The sequence below is a fragment of the Leptosomus discolor genome, chromosome 11 (assembly GCF_034619465.1).
Source record: "Leptosomus discolor isolate bLepDis1 chromosome 11, bLepDis1.hap2, whole genome shotgun sequence".
Classification (NCBI taxonomy): domain Eukaryota; kingdom Metazoa; phylum Chordata; class Aves; order Leptosomiformes; family Leptosomidae; genus Leptosomus; species Leptosomus discolor.
Genome location: NC_141401.1, coordinates 17,323,258 through 17,347,561, shown reverse-complemented (window position 1 = coordinate 17,347,561; position 24,304 = coordinate 17,323,258). Strand labels below are relative to the sequence as shown.

At 44.6% G+C, this 24,304-nt stretch overlaps 1 protein-coding gene across 5 annotated transcripts in view; it reads left to right on the top strand.

Annotated features, from left to right (window-relative positions):
• Positions 1 to 24,304, top strand: part of CSNK1G1 (casein kinase 1 gamma 1) — a 63,648-nt gene that overhangs the window by 3,502 nt on the left and 35,842 nt on the right. For all 5 annotated transcript variants that reach the window (XM_086471834.1, XM_086471835.1, XM_086471832.1 and 2 more), the window contains exons 2-3: positions 5,251 to 5,291; positions 9,936 to 10,005. In XM_086471834.1, coding sequence (XP_086327960.1) covers positions 5,251 to 5,291; positions 9,936 to 10,005 — 111 coding nt within the window. The remainder of the gene's footprint in view (positions 1 to 5,250; positions 5,292 to 9,935; positions 10,006 to 24,304) is intronic.

Genomic DNA, 24,304 nt, shown 5'->3' with positions numbered 1-24,304 from the left:
TTAGGTTGGAAGGCACCTTAGAGATCATCTAATCCAACCTCCCTGCCGTAGGCAGGGGCACCTGTCAACTAGACTAGGTTGCTCAAGGCCTCATCTAACCTGGCCTCGAACACCTCCAGGGAGGGGGCATCCACAGCCTCTCTGGGCAATCTATTCCAGAGTCTTACCACCCTCGTACTGAAGAACTTCTTCCTAAGATCTAGTCTAAACCTACTCTCCTTCAGTTTCCTTCGTTTCCTCTTGTCCTGTTGCTGGACGTTCTTGTAAAAAGTCTCTCACCAGCCTTCCTGTAGGTTCCCTTCAGGTATTGGAGGGCAGCTATAAGGTCCCCCCAGAATCTTCTCTTCTCCAGGCTGAACAATCCCAGTGCCCTCAGCCTATCCTCATATCAGAGATGCTCCAGCACCTGGATCATCTTTGTGGCCTTCCTCTGGACTCGTTCCAACAGATCTATGTCCCTGTTACAGTGGGGACATCAGAACTGGACACAGTATTCAAGGTGGAGTCTCAGAAGAGCAGAGTAAAGGGGTAGAATCGCCTCTCTTGATCTGCTGCCCACACCCCTCTTGATGCATCCCAGGTTACGGTTGGCTTTCAGGGCTGCATGAGTGCACTGCCAGCTCATGTTGAGCCTCTTGTCAATCAGCGCCCCCAAGCCCTTCTCTTCAGGGCTACTCTCAAGCCACTCTCTATGCAGTTTGTACTTGTGCATGGGATTGGCCTGACCTAGATGGAGGACCTTGCGCTTTACCTTGTTGAACCTCGTGCAGTTTGCATTGGCCCACTGCTCAAGCCTGTCAAGGTCTCTCTGGATGACCTCCCTTCCTTCAAGTGAGTCCACCACACCACGCAGCTTAGAGTCATCGGCAGACTTGATGAGGGTGCGCTCGATGCCACCGTCCATGTCGCTGACAAAGATGTTAAACAGCACTGGGCCCAGAACAGACCCCTGAGGAACGCCTCTTTTCTCCCTGCTTAGGGGCGGGAAGAGTTAGGAGGGTTAGGTCCTGTACATCACTTGTATCATCCCTTGATACGCTGCTGCACCAAAGAGATTTTCAGAGAAATCTGTGTTTTCATGTGCTACCCAAAGAAATTGCAGTGTCCAGAAGTCAGATGTCAGCATGATTCACGCAGAGGTCTCGTGAAGATTCAGCGCATCTCAGCAGCAAGCCCCAAAGTAGAAGAAAAGCTGCTTATTTGTACATTGACAAGTTGAAGCAGGCTGATCAGATCCGGGAAGGTGCCCCCCAAAAGCAAGAACCACCCAGCTGACTCCCAGGCTTCAGTTTGAAGCCAGGACCTCTGCTGTAAAACAATAAAATAAGTAAAGATGGTAACAGCATCTGCTGTTAGTACTGATTTTGTCTCTGCTTCCCAAATAACACAATCATCATGTGAGTATTGGACTAGGATAGTGCTGGATCTGGAGGGCATGGCTAAGAGTAGACCCTGTGTAGGACCCACAGTAGGAGCTGTTATTCGGAGACACGTGCTCTAGAAGGGACAGCAAATGTGGCACTGCAAAATCAATGTGAAATGCTTCAGCTGCCTGTGGGACCTGGTCTCTCTGCAGATGCTGTGCTGTCTGGGGTGAGGTCTGCTTGGTCTTTAGGACAACTAGTTGGACATTTGCTCTGTTACCCAGCCCTGATCTGTCGTCAGAATGTATTGTCTATATAGCAGCAAGCTAGAAGGAAGGGTCAAAGCATTTTTGATTCATGTCATTCATGAGAGGTTTGTACCTGTGGCTCTTATCTTTGACCTGTAGGAATAGGGCATATGAGATCGATCAGTTTGGGCTCTTCTGCTGGTCTGCAATCTGTCTGTATATTCGACACATCTTACTGCCAGGGCTTGAGAAATCCACTCTGTTAGGTTTCCCACATGAATGCCGGTGACTTAATGCATCACTTCTCATTTAGAATATGTAGTTTATAATTGTTAGTGGAACTACCCAAAACTGAGGCATGAACTTAATCGCTGCTCCATCAAAAGCTTTGCCTGAACTTGAAAGGCTTTTGTTAGCACGGTTAGATCATCTGAGCTGTGTTACAGATCTTTTGTCTTACTGAGATAAGATGCGGCTTTTATTCATGGCCTGTTTTACTGTCCAGGTTCACTTTCTCCTGTGAGCAGTCCTGCTTTTGCTATTCTGTTTTAATACCAGGACTGCCTTGCAGAAAGAGGAGGAAAAAAACATTACACCTTGGACAGTGTGACAGCAAAACCGAGGGGCAGATCTCAGTCTGGAGCAAACTGATGGAGAGATTTTGGGGATTTGCTTTGCCATCACAGCTGGCAAAGCAAGCATCTCATGCTGCATCTTTAAGAAGGGTTTGGAGTTCAGAAGCTGGGCCCATTTGCACCCCCTTATGTTCAGAGTCTCCCCATAGCACGTGCTCTAAAGAGGATGGACTGGAGAATTAATTAGTTCATTTACCTTTGGCTGCTGGCCTGACATCTCAGGCTAGGGTTTTGCTAATCCTGTTTTTTTTTTTAGCTGAGGAATTTCATTACCAAAATTATCTTCTATTTAGTCGTCACCCTTATGAACCAGACCATAATAGGCTGGGTTATGGCTCCACATACATGGAGGGTGTTGGCAATGTCCTTCTCTGCCTTGAAACAAGCTTGGAAGAGCACCGTTGCCCCAATATTGTTACCCTACGTCAGTGGGGAGAGCACAGGTGTTGTTAGGAAGTCTGTGGGTCATCGCTCCCTGGATGGACTTACACCCCTCCATGCTGCATGGCAAAACTACCTTGAAATGGTGCACTTCCAAGATTGTGATGGAGGTTGTGGTATCTGTAGAGGATGGCATTCCCATGCCTCCCTCCTTAGGTTTTTTGGTGTTTAAAGCATCTAACTTTCTCATGTATTTGGGCTGGAGCTTCCCTTAGTCTGGCTCTGTGTCCTCAAACTGAGCATCTGGCTAGGAGTTCCGTCCTTATCAAGAGGAGGGGAAGAAGAAGTGTCAGCTGGAGCCGCCAATATGACTCATTTGCTGGTACCTAATAGGGAGCAGATAATTTAAGTGTATTAAGGCTCCCTTCCCTTAATGGCCTTGCATGTTCTCCCCCCACCAGCCGTTGGATAGCATCAGGCTGGAGTCCTTATCTGTCTCACAGGGTGTAGCACTTTATCCTGCCACCTGCTTTTCTGCTGCTTTGGCCTTCCAGCTCTTTCAGTGCTTTGAAGCCACTTTCCAATGTCTGAGTGTTCCTGATGTGACTGCAAAACCTCCTTTCTACCCTTCATTTCCAGCCTGGACGTAGTAGCTTTTATTAAAAGATCTAAAGAAATAGATTCAAACAATCCTGTGTGGCAAGGGTTAACGCTGGAGCTCAGCTTACACATCTGCTTGCATAAAACACTTCCTCTAAGGATATTTAACCTCACATTCAAATGCCTGCGCTGTGTTAAGCAGCATTGCCAGTTATCGTAACAGGTTGAAGCTTTCCATAAATTTTTTTTACTTCCTGGTGGATGTTAACGCAATCTGCTCAGTGTGGGACCTGGACTGGGAGTGCCTGATGTGAAATTCAGAGGCCAGAACTGCACTGAGCAATGTAGCGGGGAAAGGTATTGAAAAAAGTTAAATACAGAAAATATGAAGCTGTTATAAAGTAAAATAAGTTTCCCCTGATGTTTCAGGATTTAAAGATGACTGTCTTCTCTCATGTTCATAATGTCCTTAATTTTATTGAGTCTTCCAATGCTGTTGTCCTCCTTCGCATACAGATAGAACACATGGTGTGTTTTTTAATGGCGTCACATAGATATGCTAGAGCTGCTCGAAGTCCTACCTGCTCTGAAGTATGACACTCCCTGTCCTGGACTTTCTCAGTAGCTGGTCTGCTCTAAGCATCAGTATCTGTTCCAGGAATTGGAAAATAAATGTGTAATAGAGCTGGGCAAAGCTGATGCTACAAATAAGCACTGATAACTTCCAGTGCATATTGCTACTGAATTTCAGAGCTACAGTCACTCAGTGAAAGCCTGACTTGTGCTGTAGCAGTGCTAGCAATGAAGAGCAAAGGTGGTCAGTGCTTCCCTGTATAAAACCATGGGGAGCTTTGTGCGGTGGAGACTGCCCTCCTCAAAGGATACGGTGGAATTAGAGGAGGTCAGAAAGCTAGCAGAGATGTCAGGATGATGGGACGGATTGGGTACAAGGACTGCCTGAGCATCCTTCCCCAGTGATATCTCTTCCAGGAGCATTTGCTGTCAGTCATGAGCAATGTGGAGAAGGTGAAGGGGGAGTGATTGCTGAAATTACCTAGCAGAGGAACTGGAGGACATTGAATGATATGATAACTGGCAGCTTCAGAACCCACAGAGCGATGCTCCTTGACACATGTAGCTGTGCATCTCTGCCACAGATTGCAAAGGAGGCCAAGGGCTTGGTTCAAACACCAGACAAGTTCCTGGAGAAAAATTCCCCTCCAGCTGTAGCACGCATGGGTACCAGCTCTGGCTTAGAGTCATGGAGTTGCAATATGCCAGCAGCTGGCTGCGTGCTTGCCTGGTTAAAATCCTAGGCTCTTGCCCTTTGTGCTTGCCAGAGCTAGTATCAGACTAGACACTGCTCTGTGTTTTGGGGTCATGAGAATGGGTTTTGTTCTTTCAGTGTTTTTTTTAACATCATTGGTACTATATTGCAACTGGGAGTTATTTGCCTTATTAGATTATGAGGATCACCTTTGTGCCACTGGCATACAGAAGGTATTTTCTGCACGCTGCCTCCCTGTTCGTAGAGGAAGAAATAAGAACTGTGTGTAGATACAAAGGTTATTTTCATATGTCTCATTGCAGTAATCACCGTGATGTGTAGCATGATTAAGCCAGTTAAACTCTCTATAGATCATAGGATAAAATTGTTCGGTGTCCAGCAGATTTCTGAACAAAATGATGCTCTGACTCTTCGTTTTTTGTTCTCTGGACTTTTTTGGCGTGATGCAGATAATAAAACCAAATGTGTCCGGGATACCTCCTCAAACGCTTGCATCGAACATGGTGCTACCATAAAACATGATTAGCTTATGCTGAATGGCAGATAGCGTTTGCCTACTCTGGTGAACTGCTGCAGCTTATTGTTCTGAGACTTGCACTTCATTGAAGGCATGAACTTCAGCAGGGAGTTGAGAAAAGACAGCTCTTTGCCATCAGCGACGCTCTTCTGCATTGTGTCTCTAGCTGCAAGTGTTGACTGTGGAACTAACAGGTTTTTTTCTTTTTCCTTTGCAGGTAAAAATCTCTACACCAATGAATATGTAGCGATCAAACTGGTAAGTAGAAGCTTCAGGTGTTCTTAAATGACTTGTACTTAACATTAAAAATTCAGACAAAAAGCAACTTTCTTACTTTAGGCTTAATGCTGCTCTTGCCTTCAGCTAGAATAACTTAGAATAACGAAGATAATTCTTAAGGGCACTAAAAATGAGGAGAGAACCCATCCCTCCACCTGCTGAACACTTTTGGTACCTAAATGGTGTGTTGGTGTCTTATACCAGGGAGACTCTTGTTCCTCATTCCAAGCTGGCTGCCAGGCCCTGGTGAATGGCACTGCTTGCAGGTTTGCTACCTCTTCCTACTCCCTGGGTTGAGCCTTTCTGTTCAGGACTCCATTGATTCTCCAGAACTCTCTCTAGATGGGCTGTTGTCAGAGTGTTTGGTTAGAAGCATGGCAGTGTGCAGCCTGCTGCTCCTCGAGAGGCAGGAAAAGGGGGTGTTTCGATGGTTAAAATTCCCTTGGGGCGGAGTAACACAGCTCAGTCTGGTAGGACTCTGAGAGACTGCAGATGCAACAGGCAAAACAAGATCCAATTCAGCAAAAGTCGATCTTTCCTCTAGCTGATTTGAGTGGCTGAGGATATTTAGCCACAGCATCTTCAGAATGATTTGCTCCTTTTATGTCATAGGATGGTAAAAATGAATCAAAATGGCTCACCAAAGCATTGCAAGCAGTGCGTTAAAAAACCCAAGCCCCAACAGCAGTGGGCTTCAGAACTTTGCAAGCAGTTTCATTCACACATCTCTTCTCAGCCAGTATTACAAGCCTCAGTACCAGCTGTCAGGTCATTTTCTGCCCTGCAGTGGATGTAGCCCTCCCCAGGTGCACGCAGTGACAGCTTCCATGTTTCTTATACCTGGACCAGCGAGCAGTCCAGGTAAAAATTTGTCTTCTGAAGACTGCTTCAGGGCATGGAGGCACAGTGGTCAACCATGGTTTGAAGTAGGAGCCTAGGGGATGGTGAAATTCTGTAACTTGTAGGTTTTCTGGATTTATAGAATTATAGTCCAGTAGTTTGTGTTTATGCTTTAACTTTTCCTGTCTGTAAGCTAAGACTTTCATTAGTCTCTCGGGATTTTCAGACGTGATGTCTGATGTGCTCTTTTCTCATCCTTATGTTCTTTAATCGCAGATCCAAACCCTAGAATCTGAAGTTCAAGTTGTAATGCTAATTTGATATTAGCAGCAAACACACCTGTTTGCCAACCGATGTTGTCTGGCAAAATGACAGGAGTCATTCAGATTACAGAAGATCAAGATGGACTTGGTGCATTAATTCTGACCATGTTCAAGTGCCGCAGATTTTATATCTCTAGCGCTCTCCTTATATGATGCATGGGAGATGAAAAATAATTAAGGCTTTGCAGGAGGGACTTGTTTTCAAGCCTGTTGGCAAATGTCAGAAGATAATTCCCTAAAACAAATAGATGCCTGCAGTGGAGTTTAGGATGTCCTTGATATGGATCCACATCAGGAAGGAAGACTGGTGCTTGTTGAGTAGCTTGCTTTTTAAGCAGATCTGACACTAGAACACACGCTGTGTACACAGACGAGGTGTTTTATTGAATCAAGTAACGCTTCTAACTTGCTTTCAAAGATAATCCCACAAAGTTATAGCATTGGAAGGTGTAAGGAAGTAATAATATAGGAAAAACACAGCTGTATTAGTCCAAAGGATGCTTGTTTCTCTCAAAACAGTGCCTGCAGTGACACCTCCCAGTAACCTGAAACCTCTCCATAGCTGTATGGCAGAGCTGACTGGCATTACCTTATTGCTACCTTAATCTTACCTATTTTTTTTCCGTTAGCATTCTTTCGTTCTTCCCCAACCCCCACAAATAACTGAGCGTTAAAGCAGTTACTCTGCAACACACTCCAGGTTTATTTGCCCTGTTGTGATTTGTGCTTAAAAAATCTCTGGTCTCTTGCATTTGAAGGACTGGAATTGCCATCCAGTGGCCATCTAGACATTCACATAGCTGCTCCGTTTTTGAGAGGATTGAGGGAACAGTGGGAGAGATGGGGGTTTTTTGGCCTCCTAATCTTAGACCGTATTCCCCCGGAGTAAGAATTCTTCAGCAGCAAATATACTTCTCTTCTGTACTTAACTGTAATTTTCTTTATCTTTCGAATAATTTGCGAACTAGTGGTAGAGTAGCTGCTTTCAACGTACTTGAAGGCAACATTTTCTTTCATCTGCATTGTTGGACCAAGTCAAAACTCTGCTCCAAGTCCTTCTAGCTGTGTGAGATCATCTTCTGCAACTGCAACCCTGCTGTCTCAGCTCTTCGTGCCTCCTGTCATGATGTTAAAGCTGGAAAATTAGAAAACTGTGTGATGGATGCCGAAGAGCTGATCAGGAAGTGCTGTGAAATTCAGTGCTAGTATCTCATGGTTTCTCTGGGGGTGAGGATTGTGCTGCACCTTGGAAAATTGCTGGTGGTGGTGAATAGTGCCTGTGTTCTGACTTGTGTGGTGTCACCCTATAGCTCCTCATCCTGCTCTTCAGCTGTACAGTATTTGCTTAAGGGCATCTAGTTCACGGAGGAGTTTGTCTTCTGAAACGCCTTAGCTGTGTTTACTGGTTTAATCTTCTGAGGGTCTTTAATGCTGAATTGCACATAGGAGGAATTTCTTCCTTGCATGAAATGGGCCTGTTAACATACAGATGTAGTCTGAACGCGGGTACCGAGCTGTACCCTCTCATAGTGATCGCGATGCCGTTGGGTAGAGCTGTGGATTTTGTATGTTAGGCAGTAGCAATTCAGTTATTTTTGCTACAAATACAACATCTGCCAACATCCTTAAGCCCTTGGCCTACAGGACAACCATCTGTTCTGGTATGATCTTCTGGAAGCTGCCACAACTCTGGCAAGCGCCCAGAGCTCAGGTTCCAGCAGCTCCTGATGCAGAAGTGGCTTGGGCTTGCTTTCCCTGGTTTTGTCATGAGCAGCCTCACGTTGTGATACATTAATCCTTCTACCTTTATCCAAGTAGTTTATTTGGATTAATGAACTATTCACTGAACAGGCTGTTGCCCTAAATCCCTTTGCTGCGCAGGCATCTATAGACTCTCCCTTAAGCCACCATCAAAAATTATCTTGATTTAAATTACTTGTATAAGAAACTTGTTTTTGCATTGCTTTATATTTGTATTCAGTACAGGTTCAGTTTTGCCTTCAGGATATTTTTCACCATTCTTTTCTAAATAGTTGATCATATTTGACTTCTGAAGCTTTTAAACATCAGAAAGTTGAGAGGCAACAAGGAGTGTGTTCTCCCCTTCCTGGCAAATGGAGGGGGTGACTTGAGCTGGTGTTGAACAGCTTGGCCACAAGTCAAATTGCCTGAATTCCTATACAAAAATTGTTCTTCCGACTTAGAAGTCTTCAACGTGGAATTCACGCCAAATGTGGACATTAGTCTTACAGTACAGACTAGAGGGGAAACAAGACAAAGTGGATCAGCTAAAACCTTTATGTTCTCCTGTGCATATGGAAGAGTTATTCCACTGTATCGAAGATGTTGGTTCAAACTCTTGTCTATGTCCAAAATGCTCTTGCTCTGACTCACAGGAGCTGATGTGAAACGCAAAACGACTTTTTTTGTCTTGGTCTTAGGGGGCTCCTTTGTAGGAAAACTGCTTCATGATGAGCTCATCAAGTAGAGGGCTATTCAGCCGTGCTTTGGTGCAAGGCTTTGGTGCCGTGCTACAAAGTTTACATAGTTTTGATCATGGAGCATTTCTTTTCTCATAAGCAAGGAAACGAGCAACATCCAAACAAAAATTGAGGCCAATATTAACTTCCCTTTCAAAGATGCCTGGGCAGTAGGTGAATCCATATTACAGTTGGTCCCAAGTGCAGAGTTTTATTCAAAATGTAATTACTCAAGTCTCTTAATCCTCTCCATGTTAACTTTACATTTTTAGGAGCTTTGTAATCTTGCGTGTTAATGCCTTTACGGATCGTAGGCATTAAGTTTTGTGTGTAAAGTGCAGATGATGAGTAACAGTTGAGAAGTGTAATGTTTCGGGTGCATTGCAGACTTACTCTGTGACTAAAAATAGAATATTCTTGAGTGCTTTGAGATCTTTGACTGATGTGTGCTACTGAAGGGGGAGAATTCTTCCTGTGTTTTTACCAGTCACCTGGCTGCAATGTAGTGCTTGCTGCAAGCAAGGTTGTACGTTTTATACAGCTGTGGTCTGACTTAAAACGCAGATATATGACTCGACATTTTTCAAAAATATAGGCAAGTGATCAACAAAAATACTGTCGGCAACCACAGTCCACAAAGTGAACGTGGGACTTGAGCTTTTGCAACCTTGACTTTCCTCTTACCAATGTCCAGGGTCATTCTTCAAGGACCAGGAGCTACTCTGAAGAAGTCTTGAATTTCACTGCTGTGAATGAGCTTTGTATTTAACTGAGCAAGTTATTTCTTCTCCAGAGTGCAAATCTTACTACTTTTTGTTCTCTGCTTATTTACATGACATCTAATGGTGAAGTCTGTTGTTAGACTTTAAGTCTAGGGTGTTTTATCTTGAAGCATTATGTACAGTCACAAATCTTCAAGTGTGGGGTAGAACTTTTTAGTCAAACTGATTGTAACCTTTTTTTTTTTTTTTCTGTTTTAGGAACCAATTAAATCACGTGCACCACAGCTTCATTTAGAATACAGGTTTTATAAACAACTTGGAAGTGCGGGTAAGTAAACCTAGCTTAAGTTTATAGAAAGCTTTTGATTTCTTTCTTAAATCAAACATAGCCATCATACTTGTTGTGTAACTGACTTGAACTTACTGATCTGGGCAAATTCTTTTCACCTCACACAAGTTTTGGAAGAGATTTGGTCAGAATAACATTATATTGATACTGAGCAATTATGTGGGCCTAGAAACTCGAGTTAGTGAGGATTGACAGGTGTGGGAAATACCCACGTAAACATAGGAACCTTTGATGGAGGGAAAGTTATTTATGCATAGAATGACAGATTTCAAAAAGGTGACGTGAAGCCTTAAAATATAGGAAATTGTGTAAGAAACATAGAGCTTTTCTAATAAAAACCTGAAATACTGTTTTCATTGATATTTGCTAAATCCTAAGAGTGTCCAAAAGCTCATGGGCTCACAGCAAATATGAGAAGAATATCACAGGATAAGCCAAAGGTGGGTTTTATTTTTTTAAATTTTTTTTCTTTGGCAAGCTCTCTGATTTCCCTAACATAGGGCTTGAGCTTATGTCTAATAGTATCTGAATTTTTCTTTCCGGAATTTATAGTTGCTTTTTAAGCCTATATACATTTCTAGCATATGCTGTTTCCCATGCCAAGGGTTTCCACAGCCTTGACTACCCACTGCACAAGGAAGTCTCTCTGAAGCAGACCTTCCCTGCTCCTTCTGTGCCTTGATCATATATTGATCTTGGGTTTTGGCAAGTTTCCTACATTACACTTTTTATTTTTATTTTTATTTTTATTTTTTTTTACATTTTCTTCTGATTTTGTTTTTCGTGTTTTTCCCTGGATGGACCTAGCTTCCACTGGCAGAGGATGTGCAGTCATCTTACCAAAATACTAAACTGAACAAAGTGGAAGATGTATCTTCCACTGAGTTCATGCTATGCAGTGCCTGAACATTCATCTTGCGTTTTTCCTTTCTGCTTGTTCCAATTAATTTTTCTAATCAGTTTCCTTAATTTTGTGTAGTGCATCCTCTGGAGACTGGGTGCTATTGCAGTCTGCTATTGTGGCTTCTTTGCTTCTTATAGGATGTAAACTCTGGGATGTGTGAACCAAGCAAGTTGTCACTATTAGAAGCACTAAAATACTGGTTTTTTAAACAGGACTTGCCTACTGAAGTAAGGTGCTCTTTTGTATTCTGGTGGTAGCATCTGGTACTGTGCACAAAGCTCCTGACAGGTTAATGTCATCACTTAATTCCAGTTACCTGTGCTTTTGAGACTTGGGGTATTTCTGCTGAAGCCTGTGTGGTAAATAAATCAAATGTAGGTTCACAGAATAAGACAGACACTTAATTCTGCTCCTCACTCACTACCTGCGTTCAGTTGATGCTTGCCGTCGCTGTGATAACCTGGTGAGTGTCTCATGACACGTGAATGAATCCCAGTCTGCTTTTTCTACACCTGTTGGCTTTCTACCACTTTTTCAAGATGTTATTGGGGATTTTAAAATGATGAAATGTTGGGGGCTTGGCTTTATTTTGGTTAGACTAAGTATTCTAGCAAAACTGTAGCACAAGAGAGAAGCACAAGAGCTCAGGTGGAGGATGTGAGCCACATCTCCTCGTCTCTCCATGAAACTTGGAAGCTGAACAAAATAAATTTTGGTGGAGTCAGACTGCCAGGACCAGGGAGCCTTAACTTGGTGTCTGCATACTATGCTGAGAATTAGGGGAAGATTGTCTGTCTGTAAAAACAGATCGGTGCTAAACATATGCCAATTTGGGGGAAATAGATGGGTCTGTGTTCTTCATGCCAGGCTCCCCTTAACGGACCTTGCTTAAAAACTTAAACTGCTCAAGCAGCCTTGAACTTCAAGTAAGCAGGACTGATTGCTAGAAATTATCATAGACTTGCCAAATGAAGACTAAAAGTATCCAAACCCATGGTGTGTATGACTCAGAGGAGAACAACAGTAGTGCTACATGTGACATACTGTTCAATAAATTAGCCAATTAATCTTGCCAAATAACGTGGCTGACTGCGAACCTCCCACCGTTAGCCTAAAAAGTAAGACTGGTAAAAGCATTGCTGTAACGTCGCAGTAGCAGCGTGGTCCTCTTGTTAGTGCAGCTGCTGTGTTCAACTGCATGTACAACCAGATGGTCTCGGTGAGCAGCATCTCTACGAGAAATCAAAGTTGTCATCACCTGCAGCATTTGGAGGAAAAATGTGGGGGTTTTTTCCTAGTGAGAAGAATGTTAATGGTGATTTCCTGTCTCCTGGATGTTCAGAATAAATATTTTTAAAGTGTATTACTCTTGGATGCTAATAATAGGAAAACTTAGGTTGGAAGGGAGCAACCTACTTGGCCATGGATCAAGTAGGAACCTTCTTATAGGATAGCTTTGAGTGTGTTGAAAAAAGGTGTTTCATCTCTAGTATGTGACTGGATGTGTCCAGTTGGGACTAGCCTGGAGGGAAGTGTTTTGTGGCAGTCGGCCTTCCAAGAGAATGGTCTTGGGTGCTAAAGACTGCAGAAAACCTTATCGTGACTTGCTTGCAACATACCAGATCGAGAAGCGCGACCTCCAAGCTCACGAGCTTAAAGGTTTTGTACATCAAAACCCCTGCAGAAGCCCAATCAGTGTTGGGAGGTATGAAGTGCTCAATCACACTGGTAGGACAAGTGCTACTTTTGGAGAGAAATTTGCAACTTTGGAGCCTGGTCCTGCAGTATATTGCACAGAATAGTTTTGGAGGCCTTTGTCCCAAAATTTTAGAACAATTCTACAGTTCAATGCCTGAGGATGTATGTTGGTATCAGTTACCTGTGTCACTTGTCGCCAATAAAAACTAGTGACATTAATCTTGTCTTTTCTTTTTTAAGCTATTCAGTGGAGTTTTGCGTTTTCCTTGTTGCAGTTAAACAGAGTAGCAAATAGCCCAATAATTCAAGGCTCTGTCAGAAGTTAATTCCTGGGATGAGCTTCTGTGAGATGTTTCCGCGTGAACGGAGGAAGCAGCACAGTTGTGTGATAGCTGCTTCTTCCTTTTGCAGCTGCTCTGTAGCTTCCTGTGCCACATGCCCCGTCAGCATTGATGTTCAAAGACTTTCTGACAAGGCACTGAAGTTGCATCTGTTACCTCCCATCAGCACCAGCTTCTTTGTCTGCCACGTGACTCAGATGAAGGTCACTAGTCAGCTTGGATTATCTGAGGAGGAGACTGAATTTCTTGTCTTGTACATCTTAAGACGTATTTCACACTAGATTAAGATATACTGGAGCAGTGAAAAGTTTGATAAAGGGATCTAAACTATATGAATGTAGCTCCTTGTGATGCTTCTCAGAATAGCTCAATACCAATGGATATATCAAATGGATTCAGAAGTAGCTAACAGAGTCCTGGATCAGAAGTAACCGACTAACAGACATGTCTGCTGTACTTCTGCAAGTAATTTGTGCTATCTCTGATGTTTCAATGACTCCCTGCAGTAAGAGAAACTTAACAGCTCCCTTCTAATTTCCTACCTTGCCCCTCAAAATGGAGGGATGTTTGTTTATAGAAATGGGTTTTCATTATTCTTCCCTGAACTTTTCTACCCTCCAGAAGAAGAGGCAAGGGCCTGCTGCACAGTGACCATCTGCTGGTTTCTTCTGTCTCGCTGTGGAATTAAATATTTAATAACCTAAAATAGTGTATGACTGCTTTACCTTAATGTAGGCAGTGAAACGAAAACCAGTAAGCTGCAGGCACGGAGTCAAAGACCTGATGGTCAGTCTGTAGGGTGTCTCAGGAAAGGGCAAGAATTCCTTTAGGTTTTGGGTAATCTGGGATATGAGCCGTTTGCTGACCAAGATAATTGGAGTATTAACGATCTCTGTGCAAACTAGTTGTATCACTTTATCATCAATGCTATAAGATGTCGGTGTCATTCTGAACTGTTTCATGGTTGCTCTTTGTCATAAAATCCGTGTGAGCATGTGTGAACATCCTGACGTAGAAGATGCATCCTGGCCTGGGCTGTCTCCAGGATCTCACGTCACTGGTAGTGGCACAGTTAGTTCTGAATTTTTTTCTTGCTGGATAGTACCTACCTGGGTATGAACATGAGGAGTAGATCAGCTATCCACGAGAAGTCCAAGTGTGATAGGTATTCCCCAAAATCAGGCTCTTCTCTATGACCCCCTGAGAACTGGCTGTTCCAGCTGTTCCCCTCCTCCCCAAGGCTGATTCCTCATCTGCTGGGCTTCCATTGCTCTGAGGCCTCATTGGGCCACCTTCAGCAGCTGGGTCCTGCTGGTGGCATGCTGAGGTCTTGGCGACTGCATGGGCTTTGTCTTGTGGGCTCTTGATTATTGATATGGTTTGAGCACCTTCCAGGAATGGTCTTTTTGTTTTAAGGCTGATTCCAGGTTCTTACTCTCCTTCAAGCTAAACTCTCCTACAGACTTCACAGGGGAAACATCACTTCCAAAGCTTTTATTGGAAACGCGTACTTTATCAGCAAGCAGTGCCTGTATTTCCTCTGTTTCTCGCTCCAGCAGCCTTTGGCTTGAGCTGCTCTTTCCTGTGCATAATGTGGACGGACATACATGACTACATGGCCATGCTTTTATCTCTGCCCATACCATCCGTTGGATTTTTGGCTGCAATCTGCTGCAGCTCCTACACGTCCTTTTGCATACATTGGTATTTCCAACCAGCTAGTTTGAATTGTACATGGAGATACTGGCCTCTCCTGTTGACTAACTGCTCTGATCAGGACCTGGGCTGTCAATGGGGGTTGTGTGCTCAAGCCTGTAGAGTGGAAGGTGGATCCTACTGCTCTCAGCTCTGGTAGAAAACACTTTAAATGGCTTTTAAATTTGCGAAGCCTTTTAAACTTAAGACACTGCTATGTTTCCTGCTGTAGGAATTCTGTAACCTTACTCAGCGCCATAAGCACATCTCTTCTCTGCTAAGTGTTTAACATCCCTTTGCCAAAGGGAAGATGAAAACACTGTTTGTGAACACTTCTAGAAAGCTGATGTGTTCCAGGGAAGAGAAGCATGACAAAGCTGTCTGCACGCCGGGGCGCGGGGCTGCCCTGTCTCCCAGATGCAGCAGCAGAGCCCACGGAGCTGCTCCATGTCACTTAATGTGATGCAGGAGGATGGCTGGGTGCTGCAGGCACCTGCCTGTGCAGCCATAAAGCTGATGCCTCTCCTCATCCAGCTGCTGTCATATCCGATGGAGCTCACGTATCCGTGTCTGCAGAGCCTCCCAACGGAAATGGAAGCCAAATGCTGAGACTGTAAGACAAGCATTGTCCTAAAGCTTTTTTTTTCCCCCCCTCTCCATCTATGCTGGTTGGAGGAGGGAAAAAAAAAGACTTGTCTCTTTCTATAAGCCTTGCTTTGCTGAGAAGTTGAGGCAAACATGTCTGCTGCATTGATGTTTACTTGCGAAGCTTTAACTATTTTTTTTTTCCCAAAGGTATGTTTGTCCACTGAACTGTAAGCCTTTTCTTGAGGACAGGGAGCCCACTGCTGCATGACCATTACTGTATCACTCTGAGCCCAGTTCCTCTCTCTCAGGACGTGACCATGGCTGAAAAACATCTCCACACAAAAGGAAACTGCTCTTTAATCTTGTGCTTCCCTGCAAATGAATAATTCACCTTGGTCCTGGGAAGTATTGACTTTCCAGCAGTGACCAGTAGATGTACAGGAATGATTTTGTTGTTGTTGTTGTTGCTACATTTCAAAGCATCTCTGGCATCTTTCCCCTGTGGTTGTTAACGCCATCCATAATGCCTTCCCTGTAAGCTTTGCCTTTGGAAGGTAAAATGGAGTACTGCTTATTTTCAGGTTTCTTTTGGCTGTGCTGAGCTTATGATCGAGTTCCCGCATAGTGACAGCTTCTGCCTGCGCACATAGTGCGAAGAAGTCATGCATTTTTGATTCAGTAGTAGTTTATTTTTATATCAGCTGGCAGATAAGTCACACCTTCCCCCGCTCCTTCGCAGTCCCACCTTGGCACATGTGATTCATAGCAGTCCGGTGTCAATATGTGTTGGGTTTCATGCAATAGCTCTGTAGCCAGCGCTCATCCTTAAGATGAGTAGGTGACATTGGCAAGTGGATGTCAAACGTAATAAGCCTCTATGGTGTCATGGTGGAAAGCAGTAGAGGAGTGTGGTATGCTGGAGAATCCCAGGAAACCGAGAAGATCTCTGCTCTCCCCAGCCCACGCAATAGCTGAGTCACAGCGTATGAGCAGAATAGACTGACTCGGGGAGGTGTATGTCGTTACGTATAGAATATTGATGGAGTCTGTAGTTCTGTTTTAATTCTTGCTCTGTAAACAAGTTCACCTCTAATGAAGTATGGAGTCTGTGTGTTTACTTTTGGACCTCTTTCTGTTGTACAACTTGCTGGAGTGAAGCAGTCTGTTTACTTGTCAGGATGTAGGACCAAGGAAAGTGAAGGGGGTATAAATAACCAAGCCTTTTACATAGTCTAGTCAATATTTGCATATATATTTTTCGGTGTAGCTGAGCTGTCTACTACTCCATACTGCGTTGTTAGCTTTTCAGCATTGCCTACGTTGAGCATGTTTTTCTCATTCGGTGTTGCTCTTGCTTTACTCATGACCTGCTGCACGCTCTGTAGGTACCGGTGTCCTTTATAAAGAAATTCTTTCCATGCTGGTTGCATAATGCTGCCATTCATGTAGCAATTAGGTAGGGGTCATTTTAGTAAGACTTGTTATACAGATGAATGTAAACAAGTCACCGTGGTGGAGCATGCTGCCAGTACCAGCTATTTCACGGGGAACTCCCTGTGTGCAACGCTTTTCCCTAAGGGAGCTGGAGTAACTTGATGAGGCCACGTAAGTGAGGGTTAGTGCAAGATGTCTACACCCCTGTTTAATTAAGGAGTGTGAACATACGCATTAGCTATTGCTGTGGTCGCTTTAATCTTCAGAAATCCCACTCGTATTTGCCACCTTGAAACACTGCTGTGGCTGGGAGTTGAGCCAGCAGATCACCAAAGGTGCTGGTGTGGGGCAGGAGAGAGCTGCTGGGTGGGGGCTGCGCCTCCATGCCCTGAAGTGGGTTTGTGCTAGCGTGCAGTGACACATGGCCGTCACTTGAAGTATGTTTGTGTTCTGCTTCATTGTATGGAAAGGTTTGTTCATAGCTACTACAGCACTCTGGATAAGCACTGCAGCCTCCTTCTTTGACATATTTGGAAATATTTTAGAATCATAGAATAGTTTGGGTTGGAATGGTCCTTTAGAGGCCATCTAGTCCAACCCCCCTGCAGTGAGCAGGGACACTTTAGCTAGATCAGGTTACTCAGAGCCCCGTCCAACCTGACCTTGAATGTTTCCAGGGATGGGGCTTCTACCACCTCTCTGTGGTGGTGCCAGTGTTTCACCACCTTCATTGTAAAAAAATTTCTTCCATCTAGCCTAAATCTACCCTCTTCTAGTTTAAAACCATTACTCCTTATCCTGTTGCGCAGGCCCTGCTAAAAAGATTGCCCCCATCTTTCTTATATGCCCCCTTTAAGCACTGGAAGGCTACTGTAAGGTCTGCCCAGAGCCTTCTCTTCTCTAGGCTGAACAACCCCAATTCTCTCAGCCTGTCCTCACAGGGGAGCTGCTCCAGCCCCCTGAGCATCTCTGTGGCCTCTTCTGGACCCGCTCAAGCAGGTCCATGTCTTTCTTACATGAGGGCCACAGAGCTGGACGCAGCACTGCAGGTGGGGTCTTACCAGAGTGGAGCAGAGAGGAAGAATTCCCTCCCTCGACCTGCTGGCCAGGCTGCTCTTGATGCAGCCCAGGATACGGTTGGCCTTCTGGGCCTCAGGTGCACATTGCCAGCTGATGTCCAGCTTTTCATCCACCAGCACCCTCAAGTCCTTCTTGGCAGGGCTGTAAGTGTTCAGTTACTGTAAGTATTGAATAAGTGACTTACATGTGCAAGATGATACAAAGTGACATCCGTTTGTACAGAAGGCAATTTGCACCTTTGGGTCACATCTCGTGTCGTCGTTTCCCTACTTCAGATCCCTGCAATAGACCCTAATGCTTGTTTTAAGCTGTTGGGTTAACTTTCTAACAGTGTGGAACAACTCTTCTCCCTTCATTCTCAAATCTTGCAAAGAAATGTACCATTGCCAATAGGTTTGAGATGCCTCAACAAGGAGACGTGGTTTCATTCATCTGAATATGGCCTTTTTAAACAAAAAGTGCAACACATGTGGAGGTCCCTCACGCTTAGCTGCACCCTTAAAGAATGGTGATCAGCAGCTTCACTATAAAGTCAGGGTAGTCCAGCAAACTTTTGAACTTGAGGGATCTCTGACTTCAGAGCTTTTGAATTGCAAAATAAAATGTAGTGGAATACTGTAACACACCCAGTTAAAGCCTGCCTGCTTTCAAAGCTGGCTTGCTCTTGATCTCTGGAGAATAATATTTTACTATCTAAAAATACTTGGGGCTTTTTTAATGTGGCAGTTCCCTTGTTAGGAAGGGCTTCCTGAATGTGCACATTTCAGCATCTCTCTTAACATCAGAAGTTTTGCCTTCCTTGGGCTAAATTTAGGCTTTGTCAATTGGAAGCTATCAGATGCTTTTAAAGCAAGACCATTAATATTTGAATATGAGATTAGGGCAGTTTCCTTTTTATATTTCAGAAAGTCCTCATACATCTCTTACTCTTCCGGTATTCGTTGCAGTAGTCACAAATCAAAACCCAGCGACACTGGACGGTGTGCGGAGGGGAAAGGCAGGATGCCGGGAAGCTGAAAAATGCCTTTCCTGCAGATGCTTTTCCTTGAAGCCTGACATGCGCCACAATGGTGGTCATAAATCTGTAGCAGTCATCCCACATGCCTCGTTGGGTTCTTCTGATAGATAGCAACGTCTGCTAAGAGCAGGTTGTGCGATGTGCTGCTGGCCCGACTGCTGTAAGGATCCAGTTGGACTTGAGGGGAGGGACAGGCCGCTTAATCACAAAGGTCTCTGTGCTGCATCTGGTGCTTTGTAGCAAACCCTGAGCTGAAATATCTCATGCTTGCTAGCAGCCCAGGTTGTGCTTGGGACTTTGAGTGCTTCAGCCATTTGACTGAGGAGATGAAAATACTCAAGGTTTGAAGATAAACTGGACTTGGTATTTACATTGAATGGAAGATGCAATTTGGCAATTAGGGCCATGATAATTAGTAACTGGTTAGCCTTGCTGTTCTGCTTGTCCCCCTTTCCTAGTCCTCCTGTCAAAATGTTTCAAGCTGTCGGGACACTGCACTTAGTCTAGAGCTATAAAAGTCAATTCATTTTCTGGAGGGCTGATGTGTCAGGTGTTGAGTACTGCCTTGATTGAAACAAAGCTGATTCCCTTTTGGAAGGCGGGTGCCTCGTTTAGTGGGATCCAGCACCAGGAGCATCCTATGCATGCTGAAGGTTTTTAAGGTGCTGTGCACCTTAAAGAGAGAAATGTTTGAGCTGTGCCAGGGAGGTTTGATGCAAGTGAAATTCTGGTACGTAGGGCTGCTGCCTCCCAGACCGGCTATTAAACGGGTTTGGAGTTTGCATTTCTGAGCTGTGCCCTGCCTGCTATTCAAAAACCTCCTGCCATCTTTAAAAGATAAGCTATAGACTCTCCCCCTGAATCTGTAATGGGTCCAGCTATGCCAGAACAACTTTTCAACATGCTCTGTCCTGGGTGGAGACTTGCAGTTTTGTAACAATTTTTCTGTCTGAAAGTGGCAGTTTTTCCTTTAAAACTCCGTTCTGACCTGCTCATACTCATGCATCTACTCATACATACCTGCTATCTTAAGGTGAAACAAAGATACGATAGCTGGAGGTAGTATCTTATTTAGTGCCTCTGAACTTCTGTTTTGCAGGAGGTTCTCCTGTGATAAGGAGTAGGAGGTTTTCCATCAGGCTGGAAGGACTGCGGGGGTAACACTTTCCTACTAATCTGAAAAATCCCTTTTTCCCTCAAAAAACTACAATAGTTTCAGCACTGATGAATGCAAATCTCTTGACTTCTTATGGAGAGTTTACATGTGTTTGACTGTCAGCATCCAGCACTTACTACTTTGATGCTGTTGCAGGAACAAATGTCAATCTCATGGCTTTTTAATCTGTCCTCCTGCTGGGTCCTGCAGTGCTGCTAAAGCAGCTCTGATGGCAGCACAAAGCATTCCTGCTATCAAGCCACCCTCCCAGTAAGACCAGCGTGAGTGTTGTGGGGCCAGGCTGCACCCACAGCTTTGCAAGCAGGTCTCAGCACAGGTTGTGCTGCCAGGAATGTCACCCAGATTGCCCCACTGCGGTCTGGTGTGCAGAAGCTGGCCAGCTTCAGCTGACTGAGTGTGGCCAAGCATCATCTTAGTCCTGAGCACCCAAAGCAGAGGCTGCGTGTCTGATAGCGTTGTCTGCTTTATCCAGCTAAATTGGACAAGCCTGAGCTGTCATTCACGACCCAAATGCTGTTGGATCAATGACGAATACTGCCTGTACGTGCCAGTTTTGCCTTATGTTGCTGTGCCGTCCGGGCTAGAATGGCTCCTGGTCAATGCACAGAGACGTGGGTTGCAGCTGAGCTGTAATTCAAGCTGTCAAATTCCCTCTGCATTGTCATCACGGCAGTTTCACCCTATTTTGCAGCTGGCTGGCGCGCCGTAAGCTTAAAGTATCACTTAACTCGTGCTATAGATTTTTGGCGTGTGGATGGGGAGGAAGTAGAGGGCCGGTAAAAGCTCTGCCTCCAGCCGATAGTCTCCAATGGAGATGAACTGATGGAGGGCAGGGGCCACCTGGGACTTGGTGTGTGATCAAATCAAAATGTTTCTCGGGACAGCAGAGGAGCGATTCGGCAAAAGTCTTTTATTATTGCTGCTTTCTTAGCATTTTTGGTCTGCCAAGAAGTAGCCTCTTCCTTGGCAGTGCTTCTGAAGTTAATTTGCGTGCTGCTGAGCACTCTCTTGCAACTGAGAAGTTTTGTTGTTGATTTTTCTTAAGCTTCCTGTGGATTATACCTGTAATGTAATTAAAAGGCATAGCTTGTTCTTGAAGAAAAAAAAGTGCCATCACAGAGCATACCCTTAGTCATCTCAACTTCTCTGTTACCTGGTTAAAATGAAGCAGCCAAAAGGTGCTACTTACTTCCCTTTCAGCAGGTAGAGCTGGCCCAATGTCAGAATTGCACAGCCAAGGAAAACTGCACGGGAAACAATTTCTCTTTGGTATTAACCAGCAGAACAGAGTTGGCCGTCACAGATGTGGTCTGGCTTTGCACTGACAGCAGAACTCAGGCGGCACGGCGACCTGCAGCGTAGCAGGAGCAGGAGGCCACGTCTTTCTTGCTAGATCCATCACACGGGAGCCACGATCCCAGCTGCAAAGGCTGCTGACAGCGCCTGGGTGGTTGAACAGCGTGGAGCCAATCTGCAGAGCAACGAACACCTTCAAACTGAGCTGAGCTTGGAGGTAGAAAAGCAGCCTAGGGAGGTGGTTCATGATGCGACTGTTGTAATTACCTGAGAGCTTTGGGGGCAAATCCCGTTGCCTTCAGTAGGCTGCCGTAACCCCTCGCTTAACCCTCAAGAAGTTAAAAAGACTGCAGCATGGGCTTTGCTGAGTGCACAAAGAAACCCAGAAAGCAAAGCAGGAATAATTACGTGAAACAAAACCTTGTGATCTTTTCTCCCACTCTTGTCCTTGTATCACAGGTGTGTGGGAAAAGGTAGATAATTAAGCTGGAGCTTAAGCTAGAACTTTTTAGGGTGGTTTTAAATAACTCTTCTAAAATTAGATACTGTTTTGATCCTTCTCTTAAGGTGTTGTCTTATGTGCCTGCTGCTGTCATCACTAGAGCAAGAGATTGTTGCAAAGGGTATGTTGATGTAAAATCCAATGGTAATGTGGAGATTTGAGTGCAGTCATTTCCCTTGAGCCCTAGAATTGTGAATTCAGTCTCCTGAAACTTGCCAAAAAAAGCAATTTGTTGTGTTATGCTTTATTCTTTTGTCTTTGTCAAGAATTGAAACGATTTTACTTGACTCTAGTTTACTTGGTACAGCTAAAACACTGCCTGTGAATGGGTGTTTCTGGGTAAATTTCCCAGATTTTTAAAGTCTTCCTGCAGCTTAGCCTTTCCATCTAGGTCTGATTCTTCTCCCAGTCTTCTTTTATTTTTATGAATACAAATGCAAATGTCCCTTTGGTACCCTCTCTGAAACTGTTTCTTTCTTTGTGTATGTGAAGAGTCATCTAACAGAGTCAAGCCGTGATATCAGGAAACCAGCTTGGACGATCCAAGGAAAATGAAATGCTACCCCGTTTTGATAACACAATGATCGTGAAAATTGTTTTTCTGCAACTGAAGTAAAAATAAAATTGTCTGGATTTTTACCAGCAGCAAGAACAAATATGTTCTTCCTTCTGTCCCTCCCATGTCTGTTTTTCCTCTGTTCTTTTTCCTGTACCTTTTTTGTGTGTGGATTCAAATACTAACAAGCTACTCAAAACACAGCAGGGATTCAATACATCCTGTATATCCTGAGAAGATGCACAAAATATGCTGGGTTTCTGGAGTGAAGCTGGAGTCTTGGAGTCAGCGTGGAAGCCACGCTTTGCTTGCAAACTCGTTGGAGATGACAGTAGCTCTGTCTACTCATGGCTTGTACACAACTGTTGTACTGTTGTGTGCTGTTATCCCTTTCCATTAAAAGCTTGGCTTGCTCTGTGGTCATCAGGGGAGAAGGTGTTGATCCAACTAGTGACATTCTCCCTTGCTTTATTTCCAACTAGGGTTGAGAAGATGTTTGAGCTGTGCCTTTTCCACATCGAAGGGCAGGTGAAGTGCCTTGGTCTGCCTCTCCTCCCTCTTGGCAGTGGCTCTGCACCCTTCTCGCCCGCTGATGGGCTTGAGCAGAAGGTCCTGCCACAGCTACTCCTGCTGGGCAGCAATGCTGGAGCATTTAGCATTTGCTAGAAGGGAGATGATTCATTGCCCAACCAAAGCAGGAAAAAGATGTTGTGGAAAGCTGGCAGCAGAGAGCCAAGTGTCTGGCAGCGGTTGGAGCAAACGGAGCAGGAGGATGTTCAGGGGGAGCGTGAATAAGAGGAGCTCATAGTGACACTCCAGAAGGGTTGCTGAGATACCATCTGGAATAGGGTGAGCAGTTATGGAGAAGATATCTAGAATAAATGGGGCTGAGAGCAGAGAAAGCCAGCACAACAGCTGGTCAAGGTTTGAGGAGGTTGCTTATCTAGTGGCTACTGTGGCAGCCCTCTCAGCTGCTCTCCTTGCTGGGCTTTGGGCAAGGAAGAGGAGCAGCTGGGACTATTTCTTGCTAAGTGATGCTTTGCTGAGTGCCCTTTCTCCCAGAGGAGCCAAAACCAATGATGACCCAGCTGCCTCCCAGGCAGTGTTGCGGGGAAGCAGGCAGGAGAGGGTGGGATGCATCCAGATGCTCTGGATGGTCCAGTTGCTCTTCACCCTGTTCAGATGGGTGAGAGAGAGTGAAAGGTAAATCGTGGGCTTTCAAACCACAGTATCAAAGCTCAGGAGAGCAAGGAACTTATTCAGAAGCTTTGCTAGGCTGAAAACACTCATGATTCCCAAGCATGTTGGTCATCTCCATGATTTCTGTCAGAGCAGTGGGAAGGGAGCTGCCACAGTGCCCACCATGCTCTGACTGCAGTCACCGATGACTCACAGCAGTGCTGTAGCTCCACTTCTGTACGTTGATGTTTTTGTGTGCATGTTGGATCAGCTTACTGTTTTTAGGTTATTCCCCTAATCTGATGCCAGTTCAAGGTTTTCCACCTGCAGCGCAGCTGCAAGTGAGTTGGTGCTAGAGTCAGAAACGGTGTTTTCTCCTCATTTTGCTTCACATCTCAACTCCTGGGTGTTTTCTTATAACAAACAAGAGAAAATATTCTTGATCACCCAAAATCTCTATCCTTGCCTAAACTCCTCCAGTTAAGGTTGAAGGTGAAGAGCTGTATTGAAAAGCTTCTGCAGTCCTACTTCGAAATAAAACATCTCTGAAACATATGCAATCAAATATTTGAAAGACCTTTAGGATAACTTCATTTGAAGTAACAAACCTATCTTAACTATTCTCCCCTCTTTCTGTTTTTGAAGCAGATTATTCAGAAACCTGAACGTCAGAATGAGCCAGCTCATAGCTGTTCACCAATGTACTCGGGTAGATTTAAACCCACTACCCCAGGGCATGTTTTATGAGGTTAAAAGATGACATCTTGGCCCAGTCCATGTCGATAGCAAAGCTTCCGTTTCAGCCAGGAT